This window comes from Salvelinus namaycush, chromosome 14, assembly GCF_016432855.1.
Source record: "Salvelinus namaycush isolate Seneca chromosome 14, SaNama_1.0, whole genome shotgun sequence".
Lineage (NCBI taxonomy): Eukaryota > Metazoa > Chordata > Actinopteri > Salmoniformes > Salmonidae > Salvelinus > Salvelinus namaycush.
Window position 1 is genome coordinate 26,466,999 of NC_052320.1, and position 12,215 is coordinate 26,479,213.

General features: G+C 42.5%; 1 protein-coding gene across 1 annotated transcript; it reads right to left on the minus strand.

Moving 5' to 3' along the window:
• Nucleotides 1-504: 504 nt before the first annotated feature.
• On the minus strand, nt 505-10,053 carry gss (glutathione synthetase). The gene is made up of 12 exons (XM_039008304.1): nt 9,897-10,053; nt 9,471-9,615; nt 6,568-6,789; nt 3,181-3,320; nt 2,891-3,007; nt 2,636-2,716; nt 2,371-2,448; nt 2,139-2,205; nt 1,818-2,012; nt 1,612-1,693; nt 1,316-1,505; nt 505-1,081 (listed from the first exon to the last, which is right to left on the minus strand). The coding sequence occupies exons 2-12, from the start codon at nt 9,603-9,605 to the stop codon at nt 958-960; spliced, it is 1,431 nt and encodes a 476-aa protein (XP_038864232.1). The 5' UTR covers nt 9,606-9,615; nt 9,897-10,053; the 3' UTR covers nt 505-957.
• Between the last annotated feature and the right edge of the window lie 2,162 nt (nt 10,054-12,215).

Consider the following 12,215-nt stretch of genomic DNA (forward strand, 5'->3'; position numbering starts at 1 on the left):
TCCATGGTAGACACTTGCTCTTAAGGTTTTGGTCTATGAATACCTTAGCTCTGCCATACAATTAATCCAAGCAGCAGTTTGACTAGTTTACTGTATGTCATGACATCCAATTTTTCGAAAATGCAAAATGATGATGTACCTGGGCCCTAACCTTTACAGCTTAGGTAATAATATATGCCATTTAGCAGGCGCTTTTATCCATGGCTACTTAGTCATGTGTGCTTGCATTTTACATACGGGTGGTCCTGGGAATCTAACCTACTGTACTGGTGTTGCAATCGCCATACTTTACCAACTGAGCCACAGTAAGTAACACCCCCATGAATATGCAAATCACATACATTATTTTCCCATGTCCCATCTGGTGTTCATAAAATGGAACTGAATTATATCTGTCAGATACCTTTATCCATCTGTCTAATGCCAATATAGTAACCCACTGCATCAAATCCCATCAGTATATTATGAATGCATATGAAAATAAATACAAAAAAAACTAAAGGCTGAAAGTCATAAAACAATTTATTACTATTATTCCCATAATCTATTTATCTTTATACTATTATTTACTCTAGGGATATTACCTCGCAATGGTTCTCTTCTTTCCTGATTAAAACAGTTTCTCCATTTCAATATCTGGAATACTACAGTTTTTGGTGTGAAATAATCAGAGTTATGTATTTTCTGTTTCCATTCATTTCTTGGCTCTGTTTAAGTCTACCGAGCAGTGATAGAAATGTATTGTGGCAGTAAGACTTCATAGTGTCCGCACACAGCTGTTCTTCGTCCATCAGGCTCATTCCTGATCTGCACAAGCTCTAAGAGCACACATTTGATTCTACAGTAAAAGTATAAAATAAACATCTAAAATAGATGGGGAGCAGCAATTTTCTCTGCAGTCAAAGAAGAGCACTTGTGTGTTTAACTTTTCTTATTACCATCTTTGTGCAGTTTCGGTCAGACGAGGAGTGGATTGTCTAGCACTGCCACTCCAGAAGCCACACCTCCATCAGAGTGTTCATCACTCTTGGTCCTCAGCAGATGTCCAACACACTCATTCAGCACCATGTCTTGCCCATGCCTGTGTGGACACAGAAATCATGAGGACACACACACAACCATTCAGAGAGGAGACAGAAGGCATCTTCATTACTCTGCAGGAGTACATTGTTATCACCACATCTTGACACAATAGTTTTCAGTGGGCCAAAATGTATACCACCTCCAATTACAGTATACTTCATTCCAACTCACATATACAATTTCTATAAAGTTGTCATGACAGGAATGTATACAGAAGGGTCTTTGACTGTACCTGACGTAGGCCCCAAATACACCCAGCTCACTTAGGCAGGTGCTGAGTTTGAGTGGCGTCCCCAGTCTAAGGAGGTAGTTGTGTACAGGGCGGGGCTGAACCTTGTCCATCAGAATATAGGCCATCCTCTCTGTGCTCTGCTTCACACCCTCCAGTACCTGACAGATCTCAGCTCCATAGAGGTTGTTGCCTACAGGAGTAGAGGAAATCTACACTTTAGCAGACAGGCCAGAGCATGACAAGGTTAGAGGTCAGGGTCACAAGAGATGTAAAGTAAAGAGCTGAGGTCCTCTTACCCCCACCTTCCCTCTGTGGCTTCAGGACAAACTGGTCTGGTTTTGCCAAAGCCATAGCCACAGTCTTGTCACCTTCTGGTCCCTGTTAGTAAGATTTAATAAGAAAGTTGAAGCAGAAAAGCAAACTGCTAGGAAAGGCTTTATAAAGAAAGAGACATGTACGTAAACATTGTCAAGAGTCCAAAAGAGCCCGGTTTTGTTCTTACCATGTCTAGAGTATACAGCCCAGCAAAGGTTGCCCGGATCTGGTCCACAACGTCAGGTTCACCAGGAAAGAACCTCTCCAGAACACCCGGTCTGGCCAGTTCCTGTTGGACCTTCTTGGTGCCAGCCAGGTGGGTACTGATATCTGGACACTTCACAGCCATAGAGCGTTCCATCATGAGACGAGCCTCCCAGTTCTACAAAAAAATCATACACATTGTCATGATAATAAGTGATTGCATCAGTTTCACAATGACAGATTTTACAACCCCAGCAAAGCTCTGAGAACGGAAAGAAAGAAATGAAGATGATTGTGTTCAAACCTGTTCTGTGTAGTTCTGTGGCATGTACCCATTGCGGAAATATACAATAGCAACCTCCCGTCCATCTCTGCAACAAAATGGTTTTAAATGAAACAATGAGCATGGCATTACATTGAAAGTAAGGCAATGTTCAACAGTCTTATCAGTAACAGATGTTGCAAAATCAAAACATTAGTATATGTTGAGCACACAAATGACTGTAATACATTTTTTAAAAGAAAGTAACACTTACACAAACAGCCTCTTATCCTGATCAAGGAATCCCGTCTTAGCTACATCTTCAAACTGTCTTCGTATAACAGGAATATTTCTGAAAACAAGCAGAAATATTTTATGTCGCGCCATTTTGATATACCAATGGTAGTCAACTACATTTGTCTACCATGGCTACAAAAGTGGCATTAGGAGGCTCCATCACAGCATCATCAACAGGATAAAAATCAGATGATTGAGTCAGAGTTGATTATGATGCGTTTGAACAAGCACCTAGGCCTTACCTCTTCCATAACTCATTCTCCACATATCGATGGTCGAAGATGTTTCTTTGGAGCTCTTCAACCAGATACAAGACTACTGCCCTTTAATGACAGAATTACCCATATTAAACGCTCAGCAGTGGTATCTACTTTGTGTTCTGTTACTGACAGACAACCAACAAAACGTCCTAGTTTTCTGTATCCTCTTTTTTTCTTTGTACAAACTGACAGATCTCAAACGCATTCACACATCTGAATCCTAACCAAGAAACCCACCTTTCTGAGCCGTAGAGGTCCCAGGCCTTAGCTAAGCCCTTTGCCAGACCTGCAGACGGGTTATTGTCTAGGATACGCTTGCTATCCTCCAACCGACCAGCCACCTTCAGGATGTGTCTATTGATGCAGACATAGACAGGGTCATTCACAGGGCATTCAATTGTTTACAACTTTTTCTTCAAACCAAACATACTTCTCCAATTCCCTTTCCCATCCTCCCGTATCTTTTACAGCAGGAGAATAAAAACCTTCAGCAGGGAAAACCGGCAGTATTGTTGTGGTTCACATACCGGTGGACATTTGGCATGTGTGAGGCAAGACCACCAAAACTGGCAGCAATGGTGTTGATCTCGATCTGCTTCAGGGAGGCACTCCCATCCCCATTCTGGTCCAGCATGTAGTCTGAGCGATTCAGACCCAAAACTATGGACTGGAAATGTACAATGAATAAATGAGCATGAGCAAGGTCTTTGACCTCATCCTAAACGTATTTGATTGTTGCAACTTGAAATACATTCAAACATAGCATCTGATATTGCTCAGCCTTCAACACCATAGTACCCTCCAAGCTCATCATTAAGCTCAGGGCCCTGGGTCTGAACCCTGCCCTGTGCAACTGGGTCCTGGACTTCACTGATCCTCAACACAGGGGCACCACAAGGGTGCATGCTCAGCCCCCTCCTGTACTCCCTGTTCACCCATGACTGCATGGCACGCACGCCTCCAACTCAATCATCAAGTTTGCAGTTGACAACAGTAGTAGGCCTGATTACCAACAACGACGAGACAGACTACAGGGAGGAGGTGAGGGCCCTGGCGGAGTGGTGCCAGGAAAATAACTTGTCCCTCAACAAAACGAAGGATCTGATTATGGACTTCACGAAAGAGAAGAGGGAGCACGCCACTATCCACATCGACGAGAATGCAGTGGAGAAGGTGGAAAGTAGAGGTCGACCGATTAATTGGAATGGCTGATTAATTAAGGCCGATTTCAAGTTTTCATAACAATCGGAAATCTGTATTTTTGGACACCGATTTGGCCGATAAAAAAATAAATAATGTTTTGCTTCACACCTTTATTTAATCTTTATTTAACGAGGCAAGTCAGTTAAGAACACATTCTTATTTTCAATGACGGCCTAGGAACGGTGGGTTAACTGCCTCGTTCAGAGGCAGAAGGACAGATTTTTACATTGTCAGCTCGGGGGATTCAATCTTGAACCTTACAGTTAACTAGTCCAACGCTCTAACCACCTGATTACATTGCACTCCACGAGGAGCCTGCCTGTTACGCGAATGCAGTAGAAGCCAAGGTAAGTTGCTAGCTAGCATTAAACTTATCTTATAAAAAACAATCAATCAATCATAATCACTAGTTAACTACACATGGTTGAGGATATTACTAGTTTATCTAGCGTGTCCTGCGTTGCATATAATCGATGCAGTGCGCATTCGCGAAAAAGGACTGTTGTTGCTCCAACGTGTACCTAACCATAAACATCAATGCCTTTCTTAAAATCAATACACAGAAGTATATATTTTTAAACCTGCATATTCAGCTAAAAGAAATGCAGGTTAGCAGGCAATATTAACCAGGTGAAATTGTGTCACTTCTCTTGCGTTCATTGCACGCAGAGTCAGAGTATATGCAACAGTTTGGGCCGCCTGGCTCATTGCGAAATAATTTGCCAGAATTTTACGTAATTACGACATAACATTGAAGGTTGTGCAATGTAACAGGAATATTTAGACTTATGGATGCCACCCGTTAGATAAAATACGGAACGGTTCCGTATTTCACTGAAAGAATAAACGTCTTGTTTTCGAGATCATAGTTTCCGGATTCGGCCATATTAATGTCCTAAGGCTCGTATTTCTGTGTGTTATGTTATAACTAAGTCTATGATTTGATAGAGCAGTCTGACTGAGTGGTGGTAGGCAGCAGCAGGCTCGTAAGCATTCATTCAAACAGCACTTTCCTGCGTTTTGCCAGAAGCTCTTCGCTGTGCTTCAAGCCTATCAACTCCCGAGATTAGGCTGGTGTAACCGATGTGAAATGGCTAGCTAGTTAGCTGGGTGCGCGCTAATAGCGTTTCAAATGTCACTCACGCTGAGACTTAAAGTAGTTGTTCCCCTTGCTCTGCATGGGTAACGCTGCTTCGAGGGTGGCTGTTGTCGTTGTGTTCCTGGTTCGAGCCCAGGTAGGGGCGAGGAGAGGGATGGAAGCTATACTGTTACACTGGCAATACTAAAGTGCCTATAAGAACATCCAATAGTCAAAGGTATATGAAATACAAATTGTATAGAGAGAAATAGTCCTATAATTCCTATAATAACTACAACCAAACACTTCTTACCTGGGAATATTGAAGACTCATGTGAAAAGGAACCACCAGCTTTCATATGTTCTCATGTTCTGAGCAAGGAACTTAAACGTTAGCTTTCTTACATGGCACATTTTGCACTTTTACTTTCTTCTCCAACACTTTGTTTTGCATTATTTAAACCAAATTGAACATGTTTCATTATTTATTTGAGACTAAATTGATTTTATTGATGTATTATATTAAGTTAAAATAGGTGTTCATTCAGTATTGTTGTAATTGTCACTATTATAAATAAATAAATAAAAATCAGCCGATTAATCGATATCGGCTTTTTTGGTCCTCCAATAATCGGTATCGGCGTTGAAAAATCATAATCGGTCGACCTCTAGTGGAAAGATTCAAGTTCCTTTGCGTACACATCACTGACAATCTGAAATGGTTCAGCGCCTCTTCAACCTCAGGAAGTTGATGAAATTTGGCTTGGCCCCTACGACCCTCACAAGCTTTTACAGATGCACAATTGAGAGCAGCTTGTCGGGCTGCATCACCGGCTGGTACGGCAACTGCACCGCCCACAACCGGGCTCTCCAGAGGGTGGTGTGGTCTGCCCAACACATAACCGGTGGCACACTGCCTGCCAAAAAGATCATCAAGGACATCAACCACCCGAGCCAAGGTCTGTTCACCCCGCTATAATCCAGAAGGCAAGGTCAGTAGACGTGCATCAAAGCTGGGACCGAGACTGAAAAACAGCTTCTGTCTCAAGGCCATCAGACTGTTAAACAGCCGTCACTAACACAGAGGCTGCTGCCTACATAAAGACTCAAAAGCATTGGCCACTTTAATAAATGGATCACTAGTCCTTTAATAATGTTTACATATCTTACATTACTCATCTCCTATGTATATACTGTATTTTATACCATCTACTGCATCTTGCCTATGCCGCTCATCCATATATGTATATGTACATATTCTTATTCCATCCCTTTAGATGTGTGTATTAGGTAGTTGTTGTAGAATTGTTAGATATTACTGCACTGTTGGAACTAGAAGCACAAGCATTTCGCTACACTCGCATTACCATCTGCTAACCATGTGTATGACCAATAAAATCTGATCTCATGTATATACTGTATTCTATTCTACTGTATTTTAGTCAATGCCACTCATCCTAATACAGCTCATCCTAATATTTATATATTTTTTTATTCCATTATTTTACTTTTAGATGTGTGTATTGTTAGATATTACTGCACTGTTGGAGCTATGAACACAAGCATTTCACAACACCTGCAAAAAATGTGTGACCAATAACATTTGATTTGTTAGAAAGCAATAATACCCTACCTGGGTCTTGCCTTCCCGTAAAACATGTCTGTATATATTGAACAACCTCCCAGTGAAATCATCCACTTTGATGGTGCTGGCTAGAGCCTCCTCCAGGAAGCTTGAGTCCTGGCTGATCTTGTCCACCAGTCGGTTGTAGTGCGTTTGTACTGCTAGAGCCTGGTGGAAGGTAGCCTTGGGCACTGGTGAGGGGAAAAGTGTGAACGGTGCATAGGTCACCACCTGAAACCAAATGTAACAGGGTTGGTTATGTTTCCACTTGCCTCTAAAGAAATGTGTATTTGATGTTCAAGCATTCTTATTGGTTAGTTCAACTCTGATGACAATAAGGGGTGTTGTGATTGGCCCCACTTGCAGATAGGGGGAGATCGCGAACGTCAGGTCTTCCCAGTATGAAAATGTGATGCAAGGGATTTTGTCATCGACACACCTACTAATTCAAGGGTTTTTATTTGTACTATTTTCTACATTGTAGAATAATAGTGAAGACATCAAAACTATGAAATAACACGTGTAGTAACCAAGAAAGTGTTAAACTAAATCTTTTTTATATTTGAGATTCTTCAAAGTAGCCACCGTTTGCCTTGACAGTTTGCACACTCTTGGCATTCTCTCAACCAGCATTACCTGGAATGATTTTCCAGTCTTCCACATATGCTGAGCACTTGTTGGATGCATTTCCTTCACTCTGCGGTCCAACAAATCCCAAACTATCTCAATTGAATTGAGGTCGGGTGATTGTGGTGGCCAGGTCATCTGATGCAGCACTCCATCACTCTCCTTCTTGGTCAAATAGCCCTTACACAGCCTGGAGGTGTGTTTGGTCATTGTCCTGTTGAAAAACAAATTATAGTCCCACTGAGCACAAACCAGATGGGATGGTGTATTGCTGCAGAATGCTGTGGTAGCCATGCTGGTTAAGTGTGCCTTGAATTCTAAATAAATCACAGACAGTGTCAGCAGCAAAGCACCCCCACACCATAACACCTCCTTCTCCATGCTTTACGGTGGGAACCACACATGCGGATAACATCTGTTCACCTACTCTGCGTCTCACAAAGACACGCACATTTGGACTCAGAGAAAAAGACAGATTTCCACCAGTCTAATGGCCATTGCTTGTGTTTCTTGGCCCAAGCAAGTCTCTTCTTCTTATTGGTGTCCTTTATTAGTGGTTTCTTTGCAGCAATTCGACCATGAAGGCCGGATTCACACAGTCTCATCTGAACAGTTGATGTTGAGACATGTCTGTTACTTGAACTGTGTGAAGCATTTATTTGGGCTGCAATTTCTGAGGCTGGTAACTCTAATGAACTTATCATCTACAGCAGAGGTAACTCTGATTCTTCCATTCCTGTGGCGGTCGTCATGAGAGCCAGTTTCATCATAGCGCTTGATGGTTTTTGCGACTGCACCTGAAGGAACTTTCAAAGTTCTTCAGATTTTCCGTATTGACTGACCTTCATGTCTTAATGGACTGTCGTTTCTCTTTGCTTATTTTAGCTGTTCTTGCCATAATATGGACTTGGTCTTTTACCAAATAGGGCTTTCTTCTGTATACCACCCCTTACCTTGTCACAACACAACTGATTGGCTCAAACACATTGAGGAAAGAAATTCCACAAATTAACTTTTAATGCACACCTGTTAATTGAAATGCATTCCAGGTGACTACCTCATGAAGCTGGTTGAGAGAATGCCAAGAGTGTGCAAACTATTTCATAGTTTTGATGTCTTCACTATTATTCTACAATGTAGATAAAAGTAAAAATAAACAAAAAACCCTGGAATGAGTAGGTGTGTCCAAACTTTTTTATATATATAAAAAAATGTAACCTTTAATTTAACTAGGCAAGTCAGTTAAGAACAAATTCTTATTTACAATGACGACATAAACCGGCCAAACCCGGACGACGCAGGGCCAATTGTGCGCCACCCTATGGGACTCCCAATCACAGCCGGTAGTGATACAGCCTGGATTTGAACCAGGGTGTCTGTAGTGACACCTCTAGCACTGAGATGCAGTGCCTTACACCGCTGCGCCACTCAGGAGCCCTATATATCATGATCGTGAGGTACCTGGAAAGTCCTAGCCCCAGTGCTTGATTGCCGCCGAGGTCAGAACGCTAGGATCAACCCTACTCCTCGGTCGAGAGTTTAACGCTCTGAATTTACGAAAGGACACTCTGACAACACCCTGAATTTACAAACGACCAGAGCGCAATCTAGAATGAATTTACGAACTTGATGTTATTGGGATTTCTCTGATTATCACAACAGATTGACATGTACAAAGTACAAAGTACAGGTAAGCAATTGAATTGCATTAAATGTCTTGGCATTCTGTTCTCTGAACATTTAAGATGGTAGATTAGATACTTGGTATAGTGAAAAATAAACAGAAAAACATGTAACATGACCACTGAGACAGAATACATTCCCACAGGTGCACAATTTTAGTTTTAGAAGTGGAGCGGGGGACACATCTAAAACCAGTCAGATAACCACGCCAAACAGTCTACCCGACCACTCGGAGGCGTCCGCATGTTCCTAAAGCACACCGCTGCCTCGTTTTGTATCACATTCATTCCAATGATAAAACATGTCCCCCCCCCGTCCCCCCCGTCCGCGGTGAAAGTCGCACCCCTGGATTTCCACAAATCCAGTCAGACAACACAGGCTCAAAAGAGAGAATTCCTGGCATGGCTGGCCATTACAAACGCCATTTTTTGAACAGTATAGTTCCAATGGCTGCCCAGTTCCTCCTTCTCCCACTTCTCCTTTGAATTAAATTAACCCAGACAGGTGATTTTCGCCATCTAATAGTAGAGAATTCTATAGTTATCAAACAACAGTTCAGTGTGTCTAAAAGGTTTAGCCTAATCAAGCAGAAAAAGGTTTACCTCTGATGAGTTGGGTGTCTCTTTAGTCCGCATCAACACTCCATTTAGAAGGGCTGAGTCTTTTGCCACATCCACTAAGTCCTTTATAAGATCATTATCCATTAACACATCCTCTGGTATCCCGTTGGCAGCCATTGCAGTTCACCTGTGCAAGGTGAGACCAACATAACGTATTTGCATTGTAACCATGACAAAGCAGATGATTGATTTAACCTTTATTTAGACAGGGATTCCCATTGAGATTAGCTTCGACCGCAACTGGATTCTGATTGTGTCGGGACATTGGGCTAATACAGATATGTAACGTTACATACTAAAGTTAGCAAGATACTGTAGCTAGCTAGTTAACGTTAGCTACCAGCAGCATTCACATACACTTTGGCTTGCTATCAACGTAAATGCACCACCACATGTTAAATGACAAACCTGTCCTTCTATACGCCGATTATGCTCAGATGATGTGCTCTGGAATGGCAACAACCCCCCCCAAAAAACAGACGTTTTTCCCTTCAAGAATGAACACCACGGATAAACATGGACTTGGGGGCAAACCAAAGACTACACCTTTTCCTCTCTCTTCAAAGCTCACTACCGTGAAAACGTATTCTTCTGTGGATTTTATATGGCAGTTGGCAACCAACTAAGGCGCATTACCGCCACCAACTGGACTGGAGTGTGGACCAGCGATAGCGAAGGTCTAAATCCTGCCCAATATTTTCGTCTCCTTAAGGAAACGAAATACATAATTCAATACTATATCCCCTGAAGATTTATCCAGCAATTCAATTAATCCTGGCTCTTCAACCCTATTACTCCTAAAATCTAATAACAATCGCTCCCTTTCCCTCCCATATTTCTGGCACTGAAATAGAACATATTCCACTGTTTCCATCTCCTCCTGACAATGATCACACCTCCCAGTCAGATGTTTCCCCACCAATTTCAATGTACTATTGAGCCTTGTGATTACACTTTCCTCCCTTCTCTCTCAGTCTGAGGACCTTCCTGCCTCCACCTTTTCCTGGATCTTATACAGGTGTCTTCCCTTTCTCTCCCTGTTCCACAACTCTTGCCATTTGTTTTTAACCACTGTTCTTATCGACCCCTTGGCTTTACTGCTTGACAATTCCCTCTCCCCATTAGGATGTTTAAGGGGCTGATTGGTGATAACATCCACCTCCTCATTCCCCTCTACTCCCACATGAGCTGGTAACCAGAGGAACATCACAAATACCCCCCTGTCTCACCCTATACAAGCACTGCAAAACCCCATACAATACATCATGTCTGCTCTGCGACACAAATGTATTTAAGCTCATCAGTGCTGCACAGGAGTCAGAGCAGATGGCCTCACCTCTGGCCTCACCTCCTCCACCCACTCTGCAGCCAATAGTATGGCCAACAACTCCATTGTGTAAACAGATAAATGATCCGTTGCTCTTTTCGTCACTGCCACCTTAAACTCAGGAACACTAAAAGCTGCACTGGTCCTCCCTGTTTTAGGGTCCTTAGATCCATTTGTGAATATATTCAAGAAAGCATAGTATTGTGTTCTTAAATGTTCACTTACAACTAAATCTACTCCTTCCTCAACATCTCATACCCTCTCAAGCAACCCTAGATCACTGGCTGAGGGAGAAACCAAGGTGGGATAACAGGACGAACCACAGAGGGGCTAAACTCCCTCCCAAACAACACCATCTCTCTTGCCATGCCATTGCCTATCCACCCAAAGCTTGTATTAAGATTTTGTTCATGTTCCCAGCACTCTAGGAGTACCTTTTTTGTAGGATGCATAACTGTATGTCATTGTAGATTTACCCAATATGTCATGGCTAGCTGTTTTCTTCTTAACTTTAACAGCATCTCTTCCAGCATCGCTGCTACCGGGGCAGTCCTAAGGGCTCCACAACATATTCTTAGGGCTTGGGCTTTTTTAAAGACGTCTGAGCGGCTGATCCATATGCTATACTTCCATAATCCAGTGTTGACCTTAACAGTGCTATATATAGCATTTTCAACACCATTCTACCATTCTATTTTCACTCCATTCCTGACAAGCAACGCATCACATTCAATATTTTCTTTCCTTTGACAACTACTCTGTTAATATGCTCCGCCCGTGTCATTCGAGTGTCAAACCAGACCCCCAGGAACCTAAAACCCTCCCACCCTCTCCAGATTCCTTCCATACAGCTTCAAGTATATTTCCTCCCCAACCTTCCATCTAGAAAAAACACAGTCTGTATTTTCTCAACTGAAAACTTGAAGCCCCACCTGAGGGACCACTGCTCAACTTTACTAATCGCTACATGAACTCTTCTGGCTGTATGGGTAACATTTGTCCCTCTCTACCCACAGCGCCCCATCATCCGCAAACAATGACCTCCCAATATTAGGTCTCACCTGGGAGAATAAATCATCGTCAATCATAATGGAGAACAACAAAGGATGAATGACACTTCCCTGGGGGGTACCATTATCTACCTCATAGCTTTGTGACATAGAGCTCCCCACCCTCACTTGTATTGATCACCCAAAAAGAAAATCCATTATCCAGTCAAAATCCCTTCCTCCAACCCCCATGTTATCCAGCTTGATAAGTAGGCCTTCCTTCCGCATCATATCATAAGCCTTCTCTACATCAAAGAAAATGACTACCACCACCACCACCTCCTTATTTGCCTTCCATATGACTGACTCAAGGCACAGCACAGGATCCATAGTTCCCCTGCCTTTCCTGAA

What these genes read in the sequence shown, in the direction of transcription:
- gss (XM_039008304.1), bottom strand. Translation starts at nt 9,605, where the DNA reads ATGGCTGCCAACGGGATACCAGAGGATGTGTTAATGGATAATGATCTT. An exon ending in TACGGGAAGGCAAGACCCAG is followed by an intron (nt 3,321 to 6,567) that starts GTAGGGTATTAT and finishes GTACATTTCCAG; the next exon opens with TCCATAGTTTTGGGTCTGAA. An exon ending in GACCTCTACGGCTCAGAAAG is followed by an intron (nt 2,717 to 2,890) that starts GTGGGTTTCTTG and finishes CTGTCATTAAAG; the next exon opens with GGCAGTAGTCTTGTATCTGG.